At 49.5% G+C, this 27,842-nt stretch overlaps 1 protein-coding gene across 12 annotated transcripts in view; it reads right to left on the bottom strand.

Annotated features, from left to right (window-relative positions):
- Positions 1-27,842, bottom strand: part of NPHP4 (nephrocystin 4) — a 115,632-nt gene that overhangs the window by 52,334 nt on the left and 35,456 nt on the right. For 9 of the 12 annotated variants that reach the window (XM_064590044.1, XM_064590043.1, XM_064590047.1 and 6 more), the window contains 5 exons: positions 26,778-26,959; positions 26,017-26,143; positions 12,097-12,153; positions 10,293-10,475; positions 4,013-4,151 (listed from right to left, as the gene is read on the bottom strand). In XM_064590044.1, coding sequence (XP_064446114.1) covers positions 4,013-4,151; positions 10,293-10,475; positions 12,097-12,153; positions 26,017-26,143; positions 26,778-26,959 — 688 coding nt within the window. The remainder of the gene's footprint in view (positions 1-4,012; positions 4,152-10,292; positions 10,476-12,096; positions 12,154-26,016; positions 26,144-26,777; positions 26,960-27,842) is intronic. The other 3 variants (XM_064590048.1, XM_064590052.1, XM_045898843.3) reach the window with 1 other exon arrangement.

The raw sequence follows: 27,842 nt of genomic DNA, 5'->3' as shown, positions 1-27,842 counted from the left end.
TAAGCTGACAAAATATATGAAACAACAGGTTTCAAGACAATAGAAGTCAGGCAACAAAGGACAGTGATCCCGAGGGGCAGGAAACAAAAGAAGGGAGCCCTGCAACTGCCCCAGCTTACAGCAGTTAGTGCGTCTCCGGTCACGGTGCAGGGAGATGGGGCACAGGGGACCCCTGATGGAGAAGACAGAGCTGGGGGTCCAAGACTGAGGAAGCTCCAGTGTGCAGAGCCAAGCACCAGACAGGACAAGGTGAACAGAAAGGGAGCTCTGTTCATTTACAGAGGGTCCCCTCTAGGATCCAGCAGATGACTGATCAGGAAAGTACCCAATGCTGGGGCAAGAGCCACTGGAACAGTCCCTAGTGCTTATAGGAGGCCAGAAACAGGCCCACTGCGCAGGCCAGAATGGAAAACCTCGTAATTCGGGAGATGTCAGGTAGAGGACACAAAGGGGTCTTGTCAGTGGGGACTAAAAGCTGATCTGGTCCCATCTAACAAATCTTTTTTTTTTTTAAGATTTTATTCATTTATTTGACAGAGAGATAGAGAGCACAAGTAGGCAGAGTGGCAGACAGACGGAGAGGGAGAAGCAGGCTCTCCACTGAGCAGGGAGCTGGACACAGGGCTCGATCCCAGGACCCCAGGATCATGACCTGAGCCAAAGGCAGACGCTTAACCGACTGAGCCACCCAGGCGCCCCCCATCCAACAAATCTTAAGGGCAAGATCCAAAAGGATCAAACTGTTCCCAAAGCTCAAGAGTATTTATCAAATACAAAAGTATTTAGCATTCGATAAAGGAAAATTCACAATATCTGTAATCCAATAAAAAATACTGAGAGCAGAGAAGCAGAAAAATACAACCCAAATTAGGATAAAAATTACCCAATCAAAACTGAGCGAGAATTGGGGCACCTGGTGGCTCAGTCAATTAAGTGTCTGACTCTTGGTTTTGGCTCAGGTCACGAGCTCAGGGTCATGAGATCGAGCCCCGCATCAGGCTCCATGCTCAGTGCAGAGTCTGCTTGAGATTCTCTCTCCCTCTGGCCTCACCACTCGCTCTCTCTCCTTCTCTCAAAAAAATAAATAAGTAAAAACTGAGCTAGAACTAATAAAGATTATCAGAATTCACAAACAATGATATTAAAGGAGTTACAACCTACATTTCATGTGTTCAGAAAGTTAGAGGACACACTGAACATGCCCTGTGAAGACAGGGAAGATGTAAAACGGACCCAGACAGAACTTCCTGGGATGAAACAACGGCATCTGTGACGAGAAGCAGCCTGGCTGGCGTGCACGGGAGACCAGACGCCGCAGAAGAGAGGAGAGCGGCCCTGAAGACACGGCAACAGAAACCGTCTCCAGTGCAGAAAGCAAGAGCAGTGCGAGGAACAGAGCGCCGCGAGCTGCGTGCAGCAGGACTTCCAGAGGCCTGACGTTTGTGTGACGGGGGCTGCAGAGGAGGGAGAACGCGGAAACTGAAGGATGGGATGAAAAATTTTTCCAAATGTGATGAAAACTATAAACCCAGAGATCCAAGAATCTCCGTGAATCCCAAGCAAAAAGTCAATTAATGGGGGCGCCTGGGTGGCTCAGTCGTTAAGCGTCTGACTTCAGCTCAGGTCATGATCTCCGGGTCCTGGGATCGAGCCCCGCGTCGGGCTTCCTTCTCTGCGGGGAGCCTGCTCCTCCCTCTGCCCCCGCGCCCCCCTTTGTTGCGTGCATGCACGCTTTCTCTCTCAAATAAATAAAATCTTTTTTAAAAATAAAAAAATCAATTAACAGATAATTCTAGGAAGCAGAGGGAGTGGCAGACCAGGTTTAAATCCCAGATCCGCACACGACAAGTCAAGGCAACTGAGAAGGTGAGCCCAAGCCCACGGCCCATACCCCTGGTGCGTGCCCGAGGCAGCCAAGTGACCAGGCAATCCCATCATTGCTTAGAATTAATTTGATCAGAAAGTCTTCAAAGAAACCAGCTGCTTGTTTCCAGCACCATGAAGGCACCGTAAACTAAACCCCTGAAAACTCCTTTCTGGGAAAAGTCACTCCATCTTCCCCACAAAGCTAGCTGTGCAGGCGTGTCCTCCAAGGACTCCATCCATCCAGGCTTTTCCGCAGACGGAGAGGAACTACGCCTACTGCCTTTCATTACAGTCCTTTTTTGAGTAACTTCATCAAAAATATTTAATCACAATGTTTACCTGTTTTTATAATCTGAGACATTATCTTTCATATTTACCTTTCTCAGAGGTTGGTATTTGTTTTATTTTTAAAATGTAACTATGGGCGCCTGGGTGGCTCAGTCAGTTAAGCGTCTGCCTTTGGCTCAGGTCATGATCCCAGGGTCCTGGGATCGAGCCCCGCATCGGGCTCCCTGCTCGGCGGGGAGCCTGCTTCTCCCTCTCCCACTCCCCCTGCTTGTGTTCCCTCTCTCACTGTCTCTCCCTCTCTGTCAAATAAATAAATAAAATCTTTTAAAAAAATTAAAAAATAAAATGTAACTACGAATATACGTCAAGGAAGGGAAGATGCTAGATTTACAGAATGGATGGGAAATAAATTGCACCCTTTGTTTAGTATTTTTAAACGATATATTCCATGCCTTCAAGGCGTTCAACTTTATCAAGAAAAACTGGAAACGCTCTACATGGACCCTGACAGAAAATACATGCCTTCCACCCACCACTGCAGGGACTCCAGCAGATATTCTGGCAACAGCCCCACGGCCAGTGGGGCTGCGGACGTTAAAGACTGGTTATCAATAGACACTCTGGTGGTAAACAGAAATCCTGGGAACAAGCTGGTGAGCATGATATTCAAAAATTGAAAGAACAACTAAAACCATCAAATGCACTGCCTTTTTGAGAAGTAGGAAAATGCTTAATGATGTGGTTTGTCCCAAAGCAACGGACTATTTGTCTGGTACCTGAATACATTCAGGTATCTCAGAAAACCCTGGAAGACCATGAAGACAGTGGCCACTGTGTCAAGGTCTAGGCCAAAGAAATAAGTGGGCTGCTTCCCCCAACTGTCAAATTAAATTCAACAAGACCAGTTTCCATAAACTAGAATCTCAACTCATAAAAAATCAGCCCCAAACGAGTCCCAGACCCACCAGTGCCTCTGCTCCAGCGCCTGCAGCCAAGACACCGGCAGGTCCTCCCTGGAGACGAGCAGCGTCCATCGGGAAGACAGACCAGGACTGAGCTCCCCTCTGCAGGCTTACACATTTGTTCATTCCCTACCTTCCTAACTTTCTAAGAGATGAACCTCCTATGATCTAGAACATTCTTTCAGCTGGAGCGATCTCTAGAAGCCTCGGGCCAGGGCTCAGTGCCCTGCAGAGTGAACTTCTTCAACACCCCTCTGACGAAACCCCTGCGGGGGCCTGACAGGTGGGCTTCTCAGTCAGACGCTGGCTCAGGGGTCCTTGGGCGGAGGCCAAGCGGCGCTGAGCCAGCCAGACACAAGCCCAGCAGCCATCGCTCCTTCGCTACCCGCACCCACACGGACACGTCACTGCCCCCAGGAAGGACGTCACTCTCCTGGTATCCCTCGCTCCCTTTCTCAAAGCCACAAGCTGAGATCAGACACCCCACTCCCGGATAGCGCTTCCAGGGAGTAGAAAGCAACTTTCCAGAACAACAAATGGCCGGCACATTAACAGCCCCAGAGACGGCAGCCCGTGGCTCTTGGCCACGCTCTAACTCTCGAGCCCGCGTCTGCAGGGCCCCATGCTACCTGCCCCATTGAGTGTCACCGGCAGAGCCTTCCACAGGCCTTAGGTCAGAGGGCTGTGAGAAACAGGTGACAAGGTGCTGGGCCACACTCTGGCACCGTCCAACTCTCTACCTCCATATTAAGCAAAAGCTCAGCCAACGGACCCAAATTAAAGCCATCTGTGGCAATTACCGAATAAATGTTATTGTACTGGACTAAGTATTTTTCCTCGGGAACAGATAAAGTCATGCCATGCGCTCGAAAAGTCAGTTCTCTGCAAACACTTACTTGCAGGGGATGTGGGTGGCCTCCTGGAAGGCTGCCGCTCTGCCTCAGGGCTGTGGACGAGCCCCGTGGCTGTGTCCAGGTGTCCCTCGGGGCTCAGCGAGTACTGGAACTGGATGGTCCCCGACTCCACCTGCTTCACCTACGGTTGACACAGTGAGAACAATGGCAGCCACCTCCCTTCACCAGTGCCCCTGTGTTACAGCCAGAAATGGCTCCCCCAGCCCAAAGTCGACGTCAACCCAGGGACGGCTGAAGCCTCGTGTGTTTAGATTATAATCAAGTCACTTCTTGAGCAGAAACAGTCAGCCGTGGCATTAACATCCCAGAAGACCACATTAGCAGGGAAGACTCTTACACAAGCAGAAATCCCATTTCTCCAGGTCTGCCTGTGTTTTTAAACAACCCTATGTAAAACTGACCTTTTAAATGTGGGTGTATCGTTCTGTTTAACACATGTAACCACAACCACAATCGGGGCGCAGAGTGGTGCATCACCCAAATACTCCCTCGTGCTGCCCCCGCCTGGCCCCACCGTCACTGAGCTGCCCTCCATCACGGCAGCCTGGTCTTTCCAGGATGTCATATACATGGAACCATATGACAGATCATTTTTGAGCCTGGCTTCCTGCACTCCACACAATGCTGATGAGACTCATCCAAGCAGTAGGACATATCCGTCGTCGGTTCCTTTTCCTGCTGAGCGGCATTCTATGGTACGACGTGCACGGTTTATTCATGCATTCACACGTTTAAGCAACTTTTGGGCTCTTTTCAGTGCGGGTGGTTACAAACCCTGGGGCACATGTTTCTGTGTGAACCTAAGTCTTCATGTCTCCGGGACCAGGACTGCTGGGTCATGTGGTGTGTGTGGAGTTCATTCTATAGGACACTGTGGTTTACTTCTAGACTCTCTGTTCTGTTCCCCTGACTTACGTGCCAATCCCTCACACAGCCCTTTACAGGGGCTGCAGAAGCTTTACTCTAAATGTCAAACAGGTGTGATTCCTCCAACTTCACTGCTCTGGTCAAAATTCTTTGGACTCTTCTAATTCCTGTGCCTTTCTGTATAAATTTTAGGATCAGTTTTTCTATATGTAGACAAAAAAAAAAAAACCCTGCTGGGATTTTGATTAAAATTACATTATCTATAGATGAATTAGGGGCGAATTTATATCTTTATCATATTGGATCTTCCCATCCATAAAGATGTCGTGTCTCGCCAGTTACATAGGTCCTCTGTGATCTCACCCAAGACCAAGAGTAACCACGACAAGAATAGTGACATGCAGCAAAAGGAACGTGCTACAGTTCGCAGCAGACAGATCCCGTAAACACCCTGTTATTAGATTTATCTCGTTGAGGGAAAGGGCTTTGTAAGTAATATTGCTTTTTTTTTTTATTTTGCTTGTCAACTTTTCATTGCTAACATACAGAAATGAATGATTTTTCTATCTTGATCTCCTGTTGTCTCCCACAACCTCAATAAAGTCACTAATTTATTCTAGCAGGGTTTTTTTGTAGATCCCTGGGGATTTTCCACACAAACAACAATGGTATCTGCAAACAAGTACAGTTCTGTTTCTCCCTTTCCAATCTGTGTCTTTTGTCTTCTTGCCTTCATGCCCTGGCTAGGACTTCGGGTACAATGCTGAACAAGATTCTGGATGCTGAGTGGACATCCCTCACTTGACCCTGATCTTAGGGGGACGGCACCCCACCTCTCACCACTCAGTAGGATGCTCACTGACGGGTTTGTGTGGATGCCCCCAAGCAGAAGGAGGGGCTTCTCTTCTCCTAGTTTGCTCACAGTTTTTTTATCATAAATCAATGTTGAATTTTGTCAAATGCCTTGTGTGTGTCAATTGCTATGATTATACAGTTTACCTTCTTCAGGCTCTACTATGGTGAATTATACTTATTAATTTTTTTTTAAAGATTTTATTTATTTATTTGACAGAGAGAGAGACAGCTAGAGAGGGAACACAAGCAGGGGTAGTGGGAGAGGGAGAAGCAGGCTTCCTGCCGAGCAGGGAGCCCGATGCGGGGCTTGATCCCAGGACCTTGTGATCATGACCTGAGCGGAAGGCAGACGCTTAACGACTGAGCCACCCAGGCGCCCCTATATTTATTAATTTTTAAAACAAAAACAGCCTTGCATTTCTCGGACAAACCCCCACTTGGTCATGGTGTTGTCTTCTTTCCATATTGTTGGATTCAATTTATGAGTGTTCTGTTGATGATTCTGCAGCCGTGTCCATGAGGGACATGTGTCCATGGTCTTCTTATGCTGTCTCTCTCTAATTTTGTTATCAGGATAGTACAGGCCCCATTATGTGAATTAGGAATTGTTCCCATCCTTCTATTTCCTGGGAGAGATTGAATAAAACTGCTCTTCTTTCTTCTTTAAGTCGTTTGGTAGAATTCAGAGTGAATAGGCCTGGATATTGCTTTCTCAAAAGTGTTTTAACCACAAATTCAGCTTCTGTAATAGTCATAGGACTACTCAGTTTGTCTACTTCATCCTGGGTGAGTTTTGATAATCTCTGGTTTAAGATAAATTGATCCGTTTCATCTAAATTGCCAAATTTATAGGCACAGAGTTGCTCACAGTGTTCCTTTACTGTCCTTTTGATGCCTGTGGGGCCAGCAGTGATGGTCCTTCTTCCACTCCTAACATCAGCAATTTGAGTCCTCTCTTGTTGTAGCTCTTTCTGGACGTTTATCAATTTTATTGATCTTTTCAAAGAATCCACTTTTGGTTTCATTGATTTTCTCTATTTTTGTTCTCTATTGTCTCTGTACTGTTCTGTTTTCAATGTCATTGGTTTCTGCTCTTTATCTTTATTACCACTTTCTTCTGCTGGTTTTAGGGTTAGTTTGTTCTTCTTTCTCTTGCTCCTACATGTGGAAGATAAGATTACTGAATGGAGACCATTCTTCTGTACTAATACAAGCACCTGATGCTATCAATTTCCCTGGAAGCACTCATCAGCTGCACCCTCCACCTTCTGATGTATTTTCATTTTTGTTTAGTCCAAAACATCCTCTATTTCTTCCTGAGGCTTCCTCTTTGAGTTATGAATTATTTAGAAATGTATTGTCTACTTCCCAAGTGCCCATACTTTTTACCCCTATCTTTGTTATTGCCTTCTGGTTTAATCCTATTATGATCACGGAACATACCCTGTATAATTCCAATTCTTTAGAAATTGTGAAGGTTTGTTTTATGGCCCAGGATGCGGTCTGTCTGCATGTTCCCTGTGCACTGGAAAAGAATGTGCGTTCTGCTGCTGTTGGGTGCAGGGTTCTATAGAAGTCATGTCGATCCCGACGGTTCATGATGTCATTCAGTTCTTCCGTGTCCTCAGTGATTTTCCATGTGTTCCCTGGTTTACTTAGAGGGGTGTTAAAGTCTCCAACTATAACCATAAATTTGTCTGTTTGCCCTTTCACTTCTACTAATTAGTTTCTGCTTTATGTATTTTGAAGCTCTGTGTTAGATGCACACACTTTTAGGACTGCTATGTCTCCTTGGTGAATTGACTCTTTTATCATGGGTAATATCTTTCTTAATTCCCGGAAATTTCCTTTGCTCCAAAGTCCACTCTATCTGGTGTTGATACAGACACTCCTGTTTTCTTTTGATTAGTGTTTGCATGGAATGTTTTGGTGTCTGTTGAGTGTCTTTCCTCTAAAAGTTGAGATTTTCCTGGTTCTTTGCATGTCAATTAAGTTTAGATTATATCACAGACATTTTGAATATTATGTTAGGAGATTCTGAGTCTCACTTAAATCCTGTGGAGTATGTTGATATTTCTGTTTCGTCAGAAACCAGCACAATAGGTTCAGGCCGCATTTTCCAACCAGCCTTCTATGGGTTGTCAAACCCGTGCAGAACTATTCGGATCCCTCCTGCATGTGATCCACCCAGGGCAACACTGGGATGGGGTTGGTGTATCCAGTCAGTTCTCTGGGTCTTTGGTACAGCAGTTCAGGGTCAGACTCAGGCATGTGCAGCCTGAGGGTTAACCCAGCATTTCTTAAACAATGTTATGGGGTTGTTTCCCAAGCCCCTCCCTCTCCCAGACTGGTCCAGTTCCCTGGGGCTTCACAACCCTCGAGCCAGACCCCATTGTGCTGCACGCTTCTGGCAACAAACAGTCCCTGAATCCAAGGCCACACAGTAGGAGGACAGAGTGGTTTCTTTAAAGAGCATAGGAGTGTATCTAAAAGCTAAAGTTCTCATCTATCATTATTGGAAGTCAATACATAATATCTAAAATTGATAAACTAAGAAATAGCAATAGAAGCATAATATTTGGAAACAAAGTAAACACCATAAGTCACAGCTAAGGGTTGAAAGTGGCTGCCTCTGGAGATATAAAATTTTTTTAAAAGACAATTACTTGGAAAAATACAGGCATTGTTTAAGAAAGAAAACAATCATAATACACTACTTACTTATACAGGAAATAACATTGAAATAATCATAACACAAACCCCCAAATTTACTTAGCCAAAAATTATGGGATGTTTCTAATATTTATATTTTCCTCTGATTAATATCTGCCACTTCCCCTTAAGGGTAAGTTCATGGGATCGGGGATGTTTTTCCAAGGGTACATATAGGTGCTCAGTAGAAGTTCACTGAATGGACGAGTAAGACACAGAATGGCCCGGGTGGGGGCAGAGACGAGGCACACATGGGCCTCCACACCGTCTGCCTGGACAGAGGCTGACGGTGCTGGAGAAGACAAATGCAGGAAGAAGCAGAGGAGGAAGCAGAATTAAGTTTCTGACCAGTTTGGTTCATTATTTTAGGTTAGTTATAGATGCTTAGAATAGTGGTCTCAACCAGGGGCAATTCTGCCCTCGGGAGACATTTGGCAATGTCCACAGACAACTCAGTGTGTCGCAGGTGGGGGCACGCTATGGGCATCTAGCGGGTAGAGGCCAGGGCTGGGTATAAACATCCTCTGAAGCACAGGACAATCCCCACAGCAAAGAATTATCTGGCCCAAAATGTCAGCAGCACTGAGGTTGAGAAACCCCAATTAGAAGTGACATTCCTTGTGAAAAATGGCAGTATTTGATATATTTGTGTCCTCAAGATAGTCAAGTCTTCCAAACACTTACCCCCAATACAGTTTACACACTTAGAAAGTGAAGGGAATGTCATGGCATGACAAGGCTAAAATTAAAAAGAATAAATATTTAAATACATACATATATACATACCAAGAGGGAGAGAGAGAGGCAACGGCTTCAGGATCTCTAATGGCAGTTTTACAATAAGGGCTCAGACTAGTCTGTGAGGGAATGCAGCAAAATGCGGTCCCATAATGAGACAGTCCCGTAATAAGAAAAGCTGCACAATCAGCTGTTCCCTTATCCAGGTCTGCAAAGCATTACCCACATGATAAATAACAATACTGAAAATAACATTGTTGCTAGGTCAGCACACAGACGACTCTCTGAAGGGCCAGGGACGGTCCCTTCACCTAAGAAAAATGAGACGGGTGAGCAGTAAAAGGCTCCTCGCCACACCGTGAGACAGACGGAGCGCGGTTCAGGAGCGCGGGCAGATCCAAGCACCCTGCATGCGACACTGGGTGACGCTGGCATCGGGATGGGCTTCCGTCGCCAGCAGCACTTTCCCGCGGTACCTGTGGCTCCCTGGGTCCCTGCCACCCATCGGGCGAGGCTGGCAGTGGCTGGCAGAGCAGACCCCTCGCACACCCTTCAACCGTCCCCACCCCCCTGTACCTGTCTTCTCTACCAGGGTTCAGAGAAAGTTTCATTCCAAACATGGATTTTTAAATTCCTGCTGTGGCCTGCCCTCCATGCAAAGCTGGAAGGAGCCAAGGGCCAGCAGGCACGAGAAACTAGTCACAGAGATGAGCCAGGCTTGACTCCCACTGCCCGGCGCTGACCACGGCCCTGGCACCGCACAAGGCCCATCCTCCACATGGACACGCACAGCACAGAAGTGGACCCTGTTTGCACAGCGTGTACAAATAAAAGCCACAGGCCCTCTGGCCATCTTGCGAGACTGATGTGTGAATGGGGATGTCCTAAGCCCCAAGATAAAAACTCACCTCAGTTCACAGCTGACGTGAGTCAGCAATCATGCTCATCCTTTAAGGGCACATCCATGAGATGAAAAAATTCTGCTCATGACACATCCACAAACCTGTCAACTTCTGGTTTTGAAAATGTATGAACTTGCTAGAAGCTCACGGGCAAAGAATCATACTCACGAAGTATCTGAACAACTTACCTCTTCGGAGCTCATGCTGGCCAGGGGTACTTTATAGACCAGACAGCGCGAGGGGTTGGGCCGGATCCCACCCTGCAGAGGTAAGATCACCTTCCCGGAGCCGGTTTCCAGCAAGGGGTTCCAGACAGCCCAGCGAACCATGTGCATACACGCCACGCTGGATAGAGAGGTGACCGAGGCTGCCTAGAAGGGAAACGACGCGCGTCGGTGCATGACTTACACGAGACCCACCTTGCAGATGTCACGAGGGAGCAGTTCGGCCAGGCAGGGTCACGCAGAAGGAACCAGAGCAGGAGGGCACGACACAGAAGTTCGGAGGGCAGGGAAGTAGCCGCCCACCTTGAGACCACCCTGCCAACCTAACCAGCACCCTCTCCTCTATGGATCTCCCTTCTGGCTCAAGGCAGCAGCGGCTTTTCTTTTAAAGACCGACACCATCCTTCCGACCACCGATTCCCCGAGGCTCTTTGTGCAGATCTGTAAGCACGCTGTCTCTTGCCCACATCTACCCACATCCATTAGGAAAACACTAGGAATGACGCTTGGTGTTAGTGATAATGAAGGATGCACGTGGAATTCAATTTGGTATTATTCACACACATTTTCTCCAGCTACATTTCCGCTCATAACAAACGGTACATTTCACATATGTGACTCTGTGTACCTGGGAAACCGGCCAGGCCCAATTTTCTGTGCCGTTCCTTCTTCCGCCTTCTCTATCACTGGCCAAGTGAAAGCAATGAAGACACTAAGGAAAACCTGGGATTAGGGAAAAGTCATTTTCTCAAATACGGTTTCAGGCTTGACTCAGCATGTTTTAATGGTACCATTAAGCTTCATCGGTTCACTCAGAATTACAAATAAAGCCACACTCCAGGCCTGGAACCCCTGCTCAGCTGGGCAGTTGAGACTTGCGATGGCCGCCGTGCGAGAGGCACCGTCAGATACCCCGGCTCCGCCGAGCCCCCGACTGGCAGAGGCCACAGGCTCCCCGGGAGGCAGCATATCAGGACTCCAGGAAGGCCGGCTCTCGGCCGGAGGCCACAGGGCCCTCGGCAAGCCGGTCGGACTGGAAGCCCAGCAAGGCGCTTTCCAGCCCCGGCGCACAGCCGTCCTGACCAGAGTCACACTGAAACAGTCCAGCCCCGGGGTCAGGAGCCACCCCGCCTCTGCCCGCCACCTGGCACTGGCGGTGACACTGGTGATGCGGGAGGAGAAAAACCGGAAGGTATAGGCAGTAACCGGAGCGTGAGCACAGCCTTCCGCCTCCTAAGGCCCTCCTCACGGGCAGCAGAGGGCTGTCCGCTCCCCTCTGCGGTGAGGACAGAAGAGGAACGGGGTGACCCCGTCTGGTCCCTAGACCACCAGCCACATCCGCTAAGCCAGGCAGCCCTCCCCATCCGGGCCCCGGGCACGGAGAGGGTGGGCAGCCTGGGGGGGGATTCACACTCCTGGAAGGAAAGGAAGCCCATGCCCCATCAGGGACGGTAAAAGACATCGTCCCCAAGGAGAGAGAAGCCGAGGGGGGGCCGCGGACACGGGCCGTGTCGAAGCCACAGAAGAAGGCCAGTCTGCAGCAGAGCAGCTGGGGCTCCCAAGGGACCCCGCTTACTTGGGGGACGGGGGTAAGCTGCCATGCCCTTGTCACGGCCAGGATCTGCCCGAGGCAGACTGTCACACACGCACACCAAAGGACTCTGGCTGGAGCCCAGCATAGAGGGCTCGATGGTCAGCTAGGCCGCGGCGCAGCCGAGGGAATGTGCGGGCAGTGCCCAACATGGAAGAGGAAGGATGTTCGTCTCACCCCAGTCAGGCGGTCCTGTTCCTCTGCCCGACGGTCTCCCGTCCGTCCTGCTAGATCCTCAGTCACAGGGGGAGAAATGTCCAGAGTTAGCATCTGGTCTTGAATTAATTCCTCTTCCTGAGGCCCCATCATAAGTGGACCAACCTCACTTCAGTGGGGCCTATTCTGAGCCAAACTTCAGCTCATGGGCTAGGCTACCACCCCATCTGCCCCGGTCACAGGGGTGAGCGGGGACTTGGGTCCCTGCCAGTTCAATGAGATCACCACCACATCCTGGAAGTACAAAGAACCAGCAAAGTAAGAAGCCTACACATGTGACTCTGCTCAACACTTTCAACACATGCCAGATACCTGCTGCTCCCCATCCCGTTAGCTGATGACGGTGACATCAAACTGTACTGACTGCAAGTTGACTCTAAATCCACTGCTCTTTAAAAACCAAATTACTGGGCGCCTGGGTGGCTCAGTTGGTTAAGCGCTGCCTTCGGCTCAGGTCATGATCCTGGAGTCCCTGGATCAAGTCCCGCATTGGGCTCCCTGCTCGGCGGGGAGTCTGCTTCTCCCTCTGACCCTCCCGACCCTCCCCCCTCTCATGTGCTCTTTCAGTCTCTCTCTTCAAATAAATAAATAAAATCTTTAAAAAAATTTTTAAAAATAAAAATAAATAAATAAATAAAAACCAAATTACTGATGGCACTTGGGTGGCTCAGTCGGTTAAGCATCTGCCTTCGGCTCTCGTGCTGTCTCTCTCTCAAATAAATAAATAAAATCTTTTTTTTTTTTTTTTTTAGATTTTATTTATTCATTTGAGACACAGAGAGAGAGAGAGAGCATGAGCAGGGGGAGAGGCAGAGGGAAAGGGAGAAGCAGGCTCCCCAACGAGCCAGGAGCCCGATGTGGGACTTGATCCCAGGACCCTGGAATTGTGACCTGAGCTGAAGGCAGATGCTTAACCATCTGAGCCACCCAGGCACCCCAATAAATAAAATCTTTTTCAAAAAGTTACTATAAATCCTCTGAAACAAATAATGCAATATATGTAAAGAAAAAAAAAAAAGAAGAAGAAGAAGAAAGTAACAGGAGGGGAAGAATGAAGGGGGGGAAATTGGAGGGGTAGACGAACCATGAGACGATGGACTCTGAAAAACAAACTGAGGGTTCTAGAGGGAAGGGGGGTGGGAGGATGGGTTAGCCTGGTGGTGGGTATTGAGGAGGGCACATTCTGCATGGAGCACTGGGTGTTATGCACAAACAATGAATCATGGAACACTACATCTAAAACTAATGATGTAATGTATGGGGGATTAACATAAGAATAAAAAAAAAAAGTTACTATAAATGTATTAGCAAAATTGGCCACTAAAAAAAAACTATGCGGGGTGCCTGGGTGGCTCAGTTGTTAAGCATCTGCCTTTGGCTCAGGTCATGATCCCAGGGTCCTGGGATTGAGCCCTGCATTAGGCTCTCTGCTCAGCGGAAAGCCTGCTTCTCCCTCTCCCACTCCCCCTGCTTGTGTTCCCTCTTTCACTGTGTCTCTCTCTGTCAAATAAATAAAATCTTTAAAAAAAAAAAAAACTATGCAGATTCAATCATTTCTAGACTACTTTTGTAAACAGCCATCTCCTTAAAAAATCCAGTTCATTACAGAATCAAAAATAAAATATGTATCCAAGTTGTCATGCTATTTGTGCAGGTCCTTCTGGTTTAATCTTTCAAATTAGGTGATTCTGATACGCAGTCTTCCAATTTCACAGTTCCTTTGGTTTCCTAGTTCTTGATCAATAATAGCTCTCCCCTGTGCGGAGTACCTGACAGTTATACACATATCCACTTCCCCTCGCTTTTGTCTCTAACAGCTCCAACAAGAAGAGACAGCGAGTCACTGATCACTCCTTTACAAAGATTTCTGCAACAATTAGGGTTCAGTGGCAATTCGGTTGCCACGTATTAGCCCGCGCTCTCTTCCACCAGGCCCGGGTGACACCTACAGGCGAGAAGCTCCCCAACCCCACGCCCCTCGGATCCCCCCAGCCCGGTCCCTGGCTCTGAGGAGGTCAGGCACAACCAAGCAGGTGGGCAGAGCGAGAGCAACTATTTAACTGGTCAACATGACAAGGCTCCTCCTGTCGGTGAATTCTGGTGGTTGAGATAAAGTCAGTTACTTCATAACATCTTATCCTGCCCAACTGAGTTTGGCTTCATGAAAAGAAAAAAAAAAAAGAGAAGAAAACCATTGAATTGTTCCCCACTTAGACTTTTAATCATAACAGCAAACAATATGTAAGAGGCCAAAGGAGTATACTTGGATTCTAAGCCGGGTTTGCCGTGGAACAGAAGGGCCACCAACATCCACCAGGCAGAACCCAGACAGACAACAACCCTGACCCCCGGGAATGCTACAGCCTGGCTCCCTGTGGGGGCCTCCACAGCAGCTTCAAAAAGGCAGGTCCACAGCCTCAGCCCTGGATGCTGCGATTGTGACCTGATTTGGAGAAAGGGTCCATGCAGTTGTAAGTAGGTATTATGAGATTAGGAGATCTAGATGATCCACGTGGGCCCCAAATCCAATGACAAGTGTCCTTACAAGCAGGACAGAAAGAGATTTGAGACCGAGAGACAGAGGGGAGGCCACGTGCAGGCAGAAACTGCAGCAACACGGCCGTGAGCCAAGGGGGCAGAGCAGCTGCCAAAACCTGCAAGAAGCAGCAGAGATTCTCCCCTGGAGCCTCCGGAGGGAACCCAGCCCCGGGCTGGGTGCAGGCGCGTCTGTTGTGTGACCTGCACCCCGGCCCCAAGAACGCCCACCACCACGGCAGGCGGCAGGGACCAAGGACCGTCCTCCAGAGGGGCAGGTATCCACCCGCATGACAGGCGGGCACGCAAGAGCAGCGAGAGCTGGATAACCAGCAAGGAGCAAGGCCGCCTCCAGGCTACCCATTTCTCAGCATTCTCCATAAAGGACACCGAGTCCTTGGACACTGCGGTGCACTGCACAAGGCCTGAGAGCCTACAAAGTGAAGGGTCAGGAGAGAGACAGGTACCCAGGGCCTGGGTGATGCCACCGGACAAAGCAAAGGCTCACAGGAGAGGTGTCATCAGCCCGAAGTCGTCCTTCCAGACACCGGTCAATTAGATGCCAAAGCCTCTTGTAAATCAGACGGACAGTGAACTCGGCAGCTGAATGAAACAGTCGTTTCATTCCGCCAAGGACAGTATTTGTAAACATACACATGAGCAGTGACAAGCAGGGCTGTGGTTTTAAGAGAGTTCCATAACCTGGAACAATTCTTCACCCTGGCTAAAGGGGTCATAATGCTTCGGTCCTCTTTGCAAAAAAGGTGGTCACTTGACAATGAATTAAAGAAGCAAAGGCAAAATGGTCCTGAGCTTGGAGCTGTGCCTGGTGAGGGGGACAGGCGTGCGGCCTCCGGGCCTCTGGAGACGGAGTCTGCGGCCCAGTGGCCCTGGTACGTGCACGGCCTTCCTCGGGAGAACCTGCCCCTTGCCTTGTTCTGCTTCCCTCCACCTTCTCCTTGATGGCAGGGCTCAGACTTGGCGGCCTGGCATCCCTTCCTGTGGACACGGCCCCTCCACTCCTCGGGGCCGGGGGCCCCCCCACAGGTCAACAGGGGACTGCATGCTTTAGAGCAGCTGACTTTCCAGAGAAGGGCTGTACGGGGGCCAGGGCTGGTCCTTCCGTGAGGGGGTCCCCAGGGGCCCTGGGAGAAGGCAGCTCTCTTTAGGAATCAGCACTCCGGGAAAGGTTGTCTGCAGCCACGCCCCCCCCGCCCCCCACCACCTCCCCACCCCAGCTCTGGAGGCATCACAGTGGGAGGGGCAGCGGCTGCAGGGTCAGGCTTCACCAGAACCAAACCTTGACCCTGGACTTGGGCTCCAGCACTGCAGGGATACGTGTCTGAGGTTCACACGGCATTTTGTTAGGGCCTCCAGAGCAGACGAAGACGTGGAAAGAAACGGGGATGTGGTGAAAAGGCGGATGGCAAAGTGGGAGAAGGCATCTGCAAATTCACCTGAGAGAGCAGATGCCCTCACTCACAAAGAGCAAAACATGTAAAGAAGAACTGCAAGAACACTACAGAAAAGCGGGCAGAAGCAGTGAACAGGCGACCCACAAACACAACCACCCGTTTGACTTCACTCATGGTCACTCACCATGATGCCACTTCGCCCCTCCGAGCAGCAGACCCCAGAGCCTGACAACACCACTCCCGGCAAGGGTCACCGTCCCAGCCCTCGATCCAGCAAGCCCTTCTGGGCGCACCTTGAGGACAAGCCCCACAGTGCGAAGCGAGCAAGCGCTCGGACGGCGCCCCCACAAGGGGGGCAAGGCCCCGCAAACTGCCGAGCTATCCAAACGCGGGAAATCCGTGAACAGCTGTGGGGCGCGATGGAGCGCATGCGGTTGGCAAAGGAGGGGGAAGCGCTCTGTGGCCGGCCTGGCGTGACAGCAGGGACACACGCGGAGTCAGCCCCCCGCGCGCTGAACGGGAGACAAGAACACACACACGTGTGCACTTGCACACACACGCAGCAGCCCGGGAGCCACGGCGCCGGTTCCCGCCCGGGGTCAGGACAGCGGAAGGGACACAGAGGGAGCGATGCTCTTCTGAAACCACTTGTTGGTAGAATTTTTACTTTTAAAAGCATATTAGGGGGCGCCTGGGTGGCTCAGTCGTTAAGCGTCTGCCTTCAGCTCAGGTCATGATCCCAGAGTCCTGGGATCGAGCCCCGCATCGGGCTCCCTGCTCAGCGGGAAGCCTGCTTCTCCCTCTCCCACTCCCCCTACTTGTGTTCCTGCTCTCGCTGTCTCTCTCTCTCTGTCAAATAAATAAATAAAATCTTAAAAACAAAACAAAACAAAACAAAAAGCATATTAGTGTCCTACACATTGAAAAAATAAAACTAAATCACTAAGGATGGGAAGGGAAATACCTACAAAACTGAAGGCAGACAGAAACAGGAGGGCCCGCTGTGGCTCCAGTGGGCAGCATGGCCACCCGGCGGGGCAAGGCCAAGCGGCTACACTCCAGCTGGTAGGCCGCCTCTCGCGGCAGCACTGGGGGGGGAGCAACCCTGCGCAGGGGCCGATGGCTGTGGGGGGAGCAACCCTGCGCAGGGGCCGATGGCTGTGGGGGGAGCAACCCTGCGCAGGGGCCGATGGTGCGGCGGCTTCTCCCTGAGGAAGGAGGCAGGGCCCCACGGGGAAGGAGGCTCAGAGCACCCTGCCAGATGGCCTGGGGCCGGCAAGAACTCCAGTCCTGAGCCGAGTCTGTGCACACGCGTGTGTATGTGTGTGTGCGCGTATGTGTGCATGTGTGTTTCCGTGGTGAGTTTCCCAGCTCTGGCCACTGAAATCAGAGCTGGGAAACGCCCAGATCCAGACGCAGACACATCCCCTTTAAAAAGAACCAGGGCTGGGGCACCTGGGTGACTCAGGTGGTTGAGCGACCAACTCTTGATTTTAGCTCGGGTCATGATCTGGGGGGGTCCCAGGATCTGGCCCACATCGGGCTCCGTGCTCAGCGGGAAACCTGCTGGAGAGTCTCTCCTTCTGCCCCTCCTCCCACCTCTCTCTCTCAAATAAATAAATATTTTTTAAAAATTAAAAAATAAAAATAAATAAATAAAAAGAACCAGGGCTCATCAAAAACAAGGGAAGTCTGAGAAAGTGTCACAGTCCAAAGGTGTGTAAGAAGACATGATGACTATATGACGTGTGGCATCCCAGGTGGGGTCCTGGAACAGGAAAGGAAATTCAAATAAAGCATGGACTTAGGTTGGTAATAATATATTAATACTGGTTGTGATAAATGTACCACAGTAACGAGGCTAATAATAGCAGAACTGGGGAAGTGTGTGTGGGATCTCCGTATTATCCACACAGTTTTTCTGTAAATCTAAAACTTTTCTAAAAGAAAAAGTTTACTGAGAAAAAGGCAGAGGTGGGAAACCACAGCTCCTCACAGAAATGGCTGATTTCGGGGCTGGAACGGGGAAGATGTGAGATGAGCCTGGGGCTTCTTGTTCTGCCAGAATGTAAGAAATTGCTCAGAAAACAGAACACGACAGAGGATGTCACAAGGACACAGCCTGAAGGGACTGTGGACGACTCTGGGATAATCCAAGCACTAAAATAACCAGGGATGGTAGGGGGGTTTTTTTGGTTTTTTTAAAGGTGTCCTTGAGTCCATCCCAATGTGGAGCTGGAAATCCTCGTTCTGAGAGAGGCAGCAACAGATGCCAACTCCAGGGGACAATTAGATGAGGGGCTTAAAGGGTCTCCCCAAAGACTGTTAGCTACGATAAAACCAGTAACTGTCCAGTGGGGACATCACACAACACCTGACCAGTGATCAAAACTAAGCAGGCCAACGAGGCCAGAGGGACAGCACGCACCTCTGACGTGGGTCCCTGAGGGACACACCCGCCCCACTGCAGTGTCCAGCCGGGATGCACACACTGACTCCATCAGGAGGGTACATCACCAAATCCAACATGAGGAACACGCACTTTAAAGCATTTCTACCAAAATCTATAAAGAACTTATCAAAAAACCCAAAAAACAAATAATCCAGTCAAGAAATGGGCAGAAGACATGAACAGACATTTCTGCAAAGACATCCAAATGGCCAACAGACACATGAAAAAATGCTCAACATCACTTGGCATCAGGGAAATCCAAATCAAAACCACAATGAGATACACCTCACACCAGTCAGAATGGCGAAAATTAACAAGACAGGAAACGATGTTGGCCGGGAGGCGAAGAAAGAGGGACCCTCTTACACTGCTGCTGGGAATGCAAGCTGGTGTAGCCACTCTGGAAAACAGTATGGAGGCTCCTCAAGAAGATGGAAATAGAGGGGCGCCTGGGTGGCTCAGTTGGTTAAGCGACTGCCTTCGGCTCAGGTCATGATCCTGGAGTCCCGGAATCGAGTCCCGCATCGGGCTCCCTGCTCGGCAGGGAGTCTTGCTTCTCCCTCTGACCCTTCCCCCTCTCATGCTCTCTCTATCTCATTCTCTCTCTCAAATAAATAAATAAAATCTTTAAAAAAAAAAAAAAAGAAGATGGAAATAGAGCTACCATACAACCCAGCAATTACACTACTGGGTATTTACCCCAAAGATACAAACGTAGGGATCCGAAGGGGTACATGCACCCCAATGTTTATAGCAGCAATGTCCACAATAGCCAAACTGTGGAAAGAGCCAAGATGTCCATCGACAGATGAACGGATAAAGAAGATGTGGTATATAATACGATGGAATATTATGCAGCCATCAAAAAGGATGAATGACTACCATTTGCATCAACATGGATGGAACTAAATAAAGGGTATTATGCTAAGCGAAATAAGTCAATCAGAGAAAGACAATTACCATATGATCTCACTCATGTGGAATTTAAGAAACAAAACAGAGGATCATAGGGGAAGGGAGAGAAAAAAACAAGACGAAATCAGAGAGGGAGACAAACCCTAAGAGACTCTTAATCTCAGGAAACAAACAGGGTGGCTGGAGGGGAGGTGGGTGGGTGGATGGGGTAACTGGGTGATGGGCATGAAGGAGGGCACGTGATGTAATTAGCACTAGGTATTATATAAGACTGATGAATCACTGACCTCTACCTCTAAAAAATTAGAAATAAAAGTCTCTAAAAGGAGGGAAAGTGTCCTATAAAAATAAAATCAGGAAAGCCAAAGAAAGGCTGCGGAGCTGCTCCAGATCAGAGGAGACCCTGGAAGCAGGAACCCTACCACCACGCACCCTGCACCAGAGAGAGATGCCACCAAGGACATGCCAGGTCACCAGCAGGCCTGGACTACAGCGGAGATTATGGCCCGACTCGGTGCTGAGCCAGGCAGGCTGCTGTCTGTGCCCACAGAAGGGCACCCCACCTTCAGAAATGCACACTGAAGCATTTGGGGTCAGGGGCCGTGATGCCTGCAATCATTCCCAGAGAGTTCATACGCGCGTACACACACACACACACACAGGACAGGAGGGAGGAGGAAACAGGGGCAAGCAAGCAGAGATAAAGCAAGTGCGGCCGATGTGAACAGGAGAATCTGGGTAGAAGTAGACCAGTATTCCTAGTATTTTTGTAATTTGTAAGTTTAAAATCAGGTCCAAATAAAAAGTTTTTAAGGAAATTATATAAAGTCCTACTATGCCTTTTGTCTTTTCAAGAACAATGTTAAGAATATGAAAAGGCAAGTGACAGACTACAGAAGAATATTCATAATCTATGTATCTGATGCAAAATTCATAGCAAAAATATATAAAAGAAACTCCCATCTACTCACAATCCAAAACAATGGCCTGGCTGCTTCATGAAGGAAGAGTAGGGATGGCCAACAAACACAGAACACGTACTCACCCCTGGTCATCACGGAAAGGCAAATTAAAACCACATTCATGCCCACAAGAAAGGCTGACGTTAAAGACAGATGAAACCAGAAGCTGGTGAGGATGCGGAGCAGCTGTTCTCAAACAGTGCTGGTGTAAACACTTTGGAGAAACAGGCACTGCTTGGAAAGGTAACGTGTATCTACCTCGGACCCAGAACTCGGTCCCACGGCACTCGGCAACAAGAAATGAAAACGTGTGTCCACAAAGACCTGCCCAAGAATGCTTAGAGCAGCTTGATTTATTAGCTGGAAAAGCCCACCAACAGTAAGATGAAAACAGATTTGCAAACCACATTATCTGATAAAAGATTAACATCCAGAACACGGAGAGAACTCCTGAACCCTGCAACAAAACAACAAACCACCCGACTCAAAAACAGGCAAAGAACCCGAACAGACACCTCCCCAATGAAGATACAGGACAATAAGCACGGAAAAAGATGCTCAGCGTCACCACCATCAGGGAAACGCAAATCAAAACCACAGTGAGACACCACCTCACACCCATTCACACGACTGTTACCAAAAAACCAACCAGTGATGCTGGTGAGGACGCGGCGGAACCAGAACGCTCGCGCACTGTTGGTGGGAAAGTAAAATGGTGCAGCCACTGTGGAAAACAGTGTGGGGTTCCTCAAAAACTACAAAGAGAATTCCCACATAATCCAGTAATTCTGCTTCTGCTGTATGCCCAGGAGAACCGAGTGGAGGGTCTTGAAGAGATATGTGTATACACGTGTCCATGTTAGCATTATTCACCACATCTGGAATGTGGAAGCCACCGAAGCCCATCAACCGCTGGCTGGACACGCAAAACGCGGGATACGCGGGATATCCATTCTTCAGCCGTGAGAAGGAAGGAAATTCTCCAGTACGCCACAGCATGGATGGGCCATGAAGACATAATTCCGAGTGAGAGAAACCGGCCAGGAAAGGACAAATACTCTATGATTTTACAAGACTTGAATTCGGGACACCTGGGTGGCTCAGTTGGTTAAGCGACTGCCTTCGGCTCAGGTCATGATCCTCGAGTCCCGGGACCGAGTCCCGCATCGGGCTCCCTGCTCCACGAGGAGTCTGCTTCTCCCTCTGCCTCTGTCTCTCTCTCTCTGTCTCTCATGAATAAATAAATAAAATCTTTAAAAAAAAAAAAAAACCAAGACTTGAATTCTGGGGACAGACAGAGGTGAGAGCCGCACAGCAAACATGAATGTGCTCAATGTCACCGAACTGCACGCTTAAAAACAGTTAAGATGGGAAAGTTTGTGTTACGTGTATTGTTACCAGGAGAAAAAAAGACATTAAAAAAAAAAGTAAGTCAGAATGTCACTGATCTATACACTTTAAAACTGTTTCAGGCCTTGTGAATTTCTTAGTAAAATAAAACATTTTTGAAAAAGACAAACCAAAAAAACAACTTTCAGAAAGTGGGTTGGTATCTTACCTAAAGGCGTAAGGGGAGCCCAACATTCAGGACAAAATGGAAGACTCGGCAGCAGACCCTCTCCGTCAGCAACCACCGGCACACATCGGGCACTCAGCCCTGCCTGCTCTCGGGAAACTGAGGGCAGAGCCCGGGCTCAGCGGGTGGAAAGGTGGCGTGTGGAGGGCAGCATGCTCCAGGGGACAAGCCAGGCTATCCTGAAAGACTTCCACAAAACCCTCAAGACATCTATATTTCCAAGTTGTAAACATTTAAATGTACATCATTTTCAGAATAAATCAAGGCATGATACTCATGTGCCAAATACAGAACATCAAAATATTCAGCTCTGAGGAGGAGTCCCAGGCACCTGGCAAGCACTCCAATCTTTGTTATATGGACTTGTTTTGTCCAAAGAACACTAGAAAATACCTAAATAATAAATTAGCTAATGTTAACCTTCTAGAGATTTGGATTTTGCTATGTGACTCCACAAAAAGGACTGTTTTGACCCCTGGCAGCCCCCTGGGGATGTGCACTTATTCTCACATAAAAATGCAGAAGACTCTGGGTCTGGTTTTTTACAGCTGCCTTCACTCTGTGTCACTCTCTTACGATCTAGGGAGTCCGCTTCATCAACGCTAACCATCAGCAAACACCGATGGAGCCCGCACCTCTGCCGCTCCTAGTATTTCTACACGGGCCGCCTAAGGTGGGCGCACTGTCCCCATGTACTCTAATTCCCAGAGGGGAAGAAGTGCTTCCGTGCTTCCGTTGGCTCTTCACAGCTAACCCGAAGATGAATTACAAAGGGCTTTACTAAAGCCCTGGCTTACTAAAAGATGCAAAAACTTCCCAACAGATTACCAACAAAGAGCGTGTCTTCTCAAAACAGTCTTTCTAGTTTGTTGTTAATGACTACCAAAATACTCGGGGCCAAAAACCTTCTCTCAGACTCAGGTGACCGGGTGTAAACTGGATACACTCGCAGCAGCCGGATGGCTTCTCCCCATCTACCGCTTAAAGGGGGCCGGCCTCACAAAGGGCCTCAGGAGTCTGAGGCTTCTGGCTCCCGGTCCAAAGCGTGGGCGACATGGGCCCGCTCTGTTTCTTCAAGTGTTAGGAATAAAAGAACACAAGACATAAGGAACACATCTTGAGAACAGGTCTCGGCACCACGGCTGCCCCCCTTGTGTGGAAGACTTGGTTCAGAAACCATTTTCCAGGGGCGCCTGGGTGGCTCAGTCGTTAAGCGTCTGCCTTCGGCTCAGGTCATGATCACAGGGTCCTGGGATCGAGCCCCGCGTCGGGCTCCCTGCTCCGCGGGAAGCCTGCTTCTCCCTCTCCCCCTCCCCCTGCTTGTGTTCCCTCTCTCGCTGTGTCTCTCTCTGTCAAATAAATAAATAAAATCTTTAAAAAAAAATTAAAAAAAAAGAAACCATTTTCCAAAGAGAAGTTCGTTTATGTTTTTGGCTCTTCTGATTCTGTAAAGTACTTGAGAAACATGCGCGCAGGCAGACTGGACATTGAGTGACGCGGTGTTTCGGGTGTGATGATGGTACTGCAGCAGTCCCCTCACTCGGAGACGCGTACGGACCATTCGCAGAGGCAGCGACGTGGGCTGAGAGGGGCGGGGCCGGGCACCCCGCCGGGTCCATCACAGGCTTCTCTCTCCCTTCATATTTGAAATTTTCCAAAACAAAAAGGTTAAAAGAAGAAAAGTCAGACGTGCCACAAGGTTCACAGTAATCTAAGCAGAAGATGACTGGAATTTGCTTGGAAATACATCAAAACGGGTTTTGGGACATGGTATGGACAAAACAGGATTGCACACGCAGTTGGCAACCGCTGAGCTACCTGGTTCATTTTACTATGGGGTCTGCCTCAGTTTACGTTTGGAGTGTCCGTCGTACGAAGCTCTCACACAAGGAAAGAAAGGAAGAAAGGCTCGCAGGCGGGATGCAAGTGAAGAGCGCGTTCCACGACTGCCCGCAGAGGGATCCGGGGCCTGCTGGCTGTGGCCTGTCCCCCCCAACCTGGGCACGCCCCCACCAACACAGGGACACTCCCAGGGAAGGACGAGGGCCGGCAGCGCCCCTGTGCCCTCCCCCCAACGTGGAGACCTGTCCGACTCAGGCCCGCCCCCCGGGTTGCGCGGCCGCCCGCTGCTCCATGCACACGGCAGGCAGGGACCTGGGACCGGCCCGGGACCCCCCTTTACAGACTGCGCTGAAGAAAGCGCAGCTGATGGCCGTACAACAGAATCCAATACTCCGTGTTAGGAGAAACCTCCGCACCACAGGGAACCGATGAGCTATTACACGCTGAGCTCCAAAGGCTCCGTGAAGCAGGAACACATGGTAAAACCACCGGCGCTGGTTAAGCATTTCAGGGAAGAGTGAACAGATAATCATAAAGTGTCACGTGAGACACATCAGTTTCTGCGTACAGACTCCGTCATCGCAAGCAAACTGTAATTTAACATTCTGGAGGGAACACTCTCTACACGTACGCGAGACGCGGAGGGCACCAGGCCCAGGGGCCACTTGGCAGGCCCCCTCCATGTCTCCTTTCAAGGATTGGTGCCGGGTGGGCCAGCCCCGAAGCCCTCCCTCCTGGCAGAGTCCCCCACCCAAGCCCCGGGGCGCCCACCCCACGCAGCCAGGCACACTCACACACAGTTGCATTCCAGCTGCAATTTCTGATAATAAATAAAGAAAAGCGGAGCTTGATTAAAACTTTGGTGACGGTGTGGTCAGCCATAATCAGAACACCTGCCTCTAGATCTGTTCACCTGATCAGGACTGAATTATACCGACCTGAGGTGTAGACAGCCGAGAGCAGATGAGAAAATGAAACAGCACCTCCACTCGGCAGCCCCCTCCCCTTCCTAAGGCTCACCCCAAGACCGTTCTCCGTCCTGGTCCTCCATCAGCTGCGCATCAACGCTGGCCGACCGACTGCCACGGAAGGTGCCTCGTCACCCTTTTATTTTTAATTTACACGTTAAATTGACATTTGCTTTTTCAAACGGAAAACCGAATCTTAAGTATAGCATGATTTGAGTTTTCCAAAGAATCTCCATCAGTGATGTAAATGATGTCTACACACTGAGCCCTGAGTGACACGGGGCTGAGGGACACCAACCCCCGCACAGTCAAAAGCCTGCGTGTAACTTCTGACTCCTCCAAAAACGTCACTACTAACAGCCCACAGTTGACCAGAAGCCTGACCAGTAACAGGAACAGTTAACATGTATTCTGTATATAGTTTGTATTATACGCTCTATTCTTACAATAAAGTCAGCCAGGGGCGCCTGGGTGGCTCAGTTGGTTAGGCAACTGCCTTTGGCTCAGGTCATGGTCCTGGAGTCCCTGGATCGAGTCCCGCATCGGGCTCCCTGCTCAGCAGGGAGCCTGCTTCTCCCTCTGACCCTCCTCCCTCTCATGCTCTCTATCATTCTCTCTCTCTCTCAATAATAAATAAATAGAAATCTTTAATAAAAAAAATGTCAGCCAGAGGAAATAAAATGTCATTAAGAAAATCATAAGGAAAAAAATATACTTAAAGAACTGTATTTACAAAAAAAATCTTTTTTGGTTGTAAGTGGACCCACACAGTTCAAACCTGTGCTGCTCACGGGTCAACTGTATTTCTTCCAGCTGAACCTTAGGGACACTTACTTAGTTATGATACAGACACACAAAGTTCACTGTGAGAAAACATTTATCACTTGTGCAGATTCAAGCTTTACTGTACTTAATAGCATATGAAAAATACATTAGAGTAGACTCATTTTTCAAAATAATTATCGATTTGATATTTGTGAAGTAAGGCTATTGTGCATGCCCGTTGAACTACTGATTACCACCGCCGGCAGAACATTCTATTACCATACAGACGGGAAATGACTAACAAAGCTATCACTGGGAAGAAGCGATTTCTATAATCCCGCGCTACCCCTGTTATCCACACTGCTGATGATCAGTAACTACACTGCTTTAACAGGAACATCGGTGGCGACTCTGTTTACCCTCAGGGCACGGAGCCCTGGGCCCTGCTCACCTTGCCGTCCAGTCCGGAAGGGCCGTTGAACACATACTCCAGCTGAAAGACGACGGCAAACGCAGGGTGACGGGCCGTCTCAGGGAGGCGGAGGCGGCTTCTCAGAACCAGAGCCTGGTTCCCAGAGCTGGGTCAAGAACACAGAGCAGTGGCGGGTCAGGCAGTGCCAGCAAGTGCCCCCAGCAATGCCGCTGAGCTCTGCTGTGTGTCTGGCCCCCAAGGGAGCTCCCAAACCCGAGCCCTTCTAGGTGCCTCAATCAACACTCGTTCCAAATCGCCAGAGCTTATGTCAGGAGGACGGACAATACAGCCAGGTCTCCAGGGAGGCTCATCCTCCAGGGCCAGCCTCTGCCCAGCCTCGCACGTGGCACCCCTCGGAGAGGTCTCTGGTTCTGACTTGGGAATACAGGACTTCCTGCCTGCTGGTTCTCCACCGTACGAGACGCTGACCGCAGGCCCAGTGGGAGGAAAGCATGCCAGGGTCCCCTCGGACCCGAAGCAGTCACAGCTGGAGGCGCCTGTCATGCTAACTCCAGAACCGTCACGGCACAAACCAGGATTCTTCCAACCGGGCAACACTGAGGTCTGCTCCTAACGGGTGTAAGCCAGCAAGAGGAAACAAAGGCACCAGGGAAAAAGCCCGGGCAGACAAGCGTACACTTCACATGCAAAAACAGCTCCACTTTGCTTTGATCCCGGTTATGTGCACCCTCGGACCTCCCAGTTCCACGGGGCCGCACCTCACACCCTGGGGAGAGTACCTGGCCTTCGAGGAGGAGCCAACTTTCCTGTTGAAACTGGCAGAGCGCGTCAAGGCCACGTCCATCTCGGGCACCAGCACCATCACCTGCGGCCTCTGCACGAAGCCCAGACCGTTGTGCACGCCCACGCACAGGCGGCGCTCCAAGATCTCCAGCACGCTGCCGTCCAGCGGAATGCCCCCCTAGGAAAGCACACGTCACCCAGAGTAAGTCCCCGGGCAGAAGGGCAGAAGCTCCCAGGGGAGAGGCAAGCAGAGAAGAAACTGTAACAGCCGTCTCAGGCATATACTTCTCAGGGCAATGCACCCCAGCACACCCTCCCCCCGGAAGACCAAACTCTTGTTCAGGTTCCCATGGCTGAGCTCAATTCTCAAGATGCAGCAAATGAGCAACGGGGGACCCGGGGCCCCGGAGTGCAGGAGCCCACGGCCCCCGAGGTGCCTCTGCCCTCCCCTAGACTCAGACACTGGAAGCTTGGGGCCGAAGGGGCAGCAGGAAGAGGGAGCATATTTATGCAGTAAGTCATAAAACAATAAACACAGAATCTGCCCCAAAGTGATCGCTGGATATTAAAGTGTTTCATCTTAAGAAAAAAATGTACAGGCACTTTAACAAAAGAGCAAGGACAGTCCTCCAGGCGATTACTGTTTATTGAATTATGTGATTGTGGCGAAATGATTCCTGAATCTTCAAGTTTTCTTCATTGCCCATTAATCAAGCTGAACAGACCTAAATTCAGCCTACCAGTCTCTGAGTAACGAAAATAGGGTGATGGAGGTAACGGAGTAGCTACCAGTTGGATACGAACAAAAATACAAAGTAGTAAAAATACATAATAGAGTGATTTTTATGGGAATACATAAAATTCAACAATGATGCTCCTAAAGCATCTGTGTTTCTATTTCATACGAGACATCATATGGAACTACGCTGTCAAAAATGGGCAGCAAGCAAAAAAAAGTCCATCTCATCAATGCGTGCATGTGTGCGTCTAGGTGCGTGTGTGTGTGACTAAGACCCTGCTCACTTCAAAGACTGCTAGGATGGGTACCTACTGATGGAACC

The sequence above is a fragment of the Mirounga angustirostris genome, unplaced genomic scaffold (assembly GCF_029215605.1).
Source record: "Mirounga angustirostris isolate CCGP_5_RB_7025 unplaced genomic scaffold, mMirAng1.0.hap1 SCAF_4, whole genome shotgun sequence".
Lineage (NCBI taxonomy): Eukaryota > Metazoa > Chordata > Mammalia > Carnivora > Phocidae > Mirounga > Mirounga angustirostris.
Note: the sequence above shows the minus strand (reverse complement) of the source record. Positions and strands in the feature narration are given on the sequence as shown.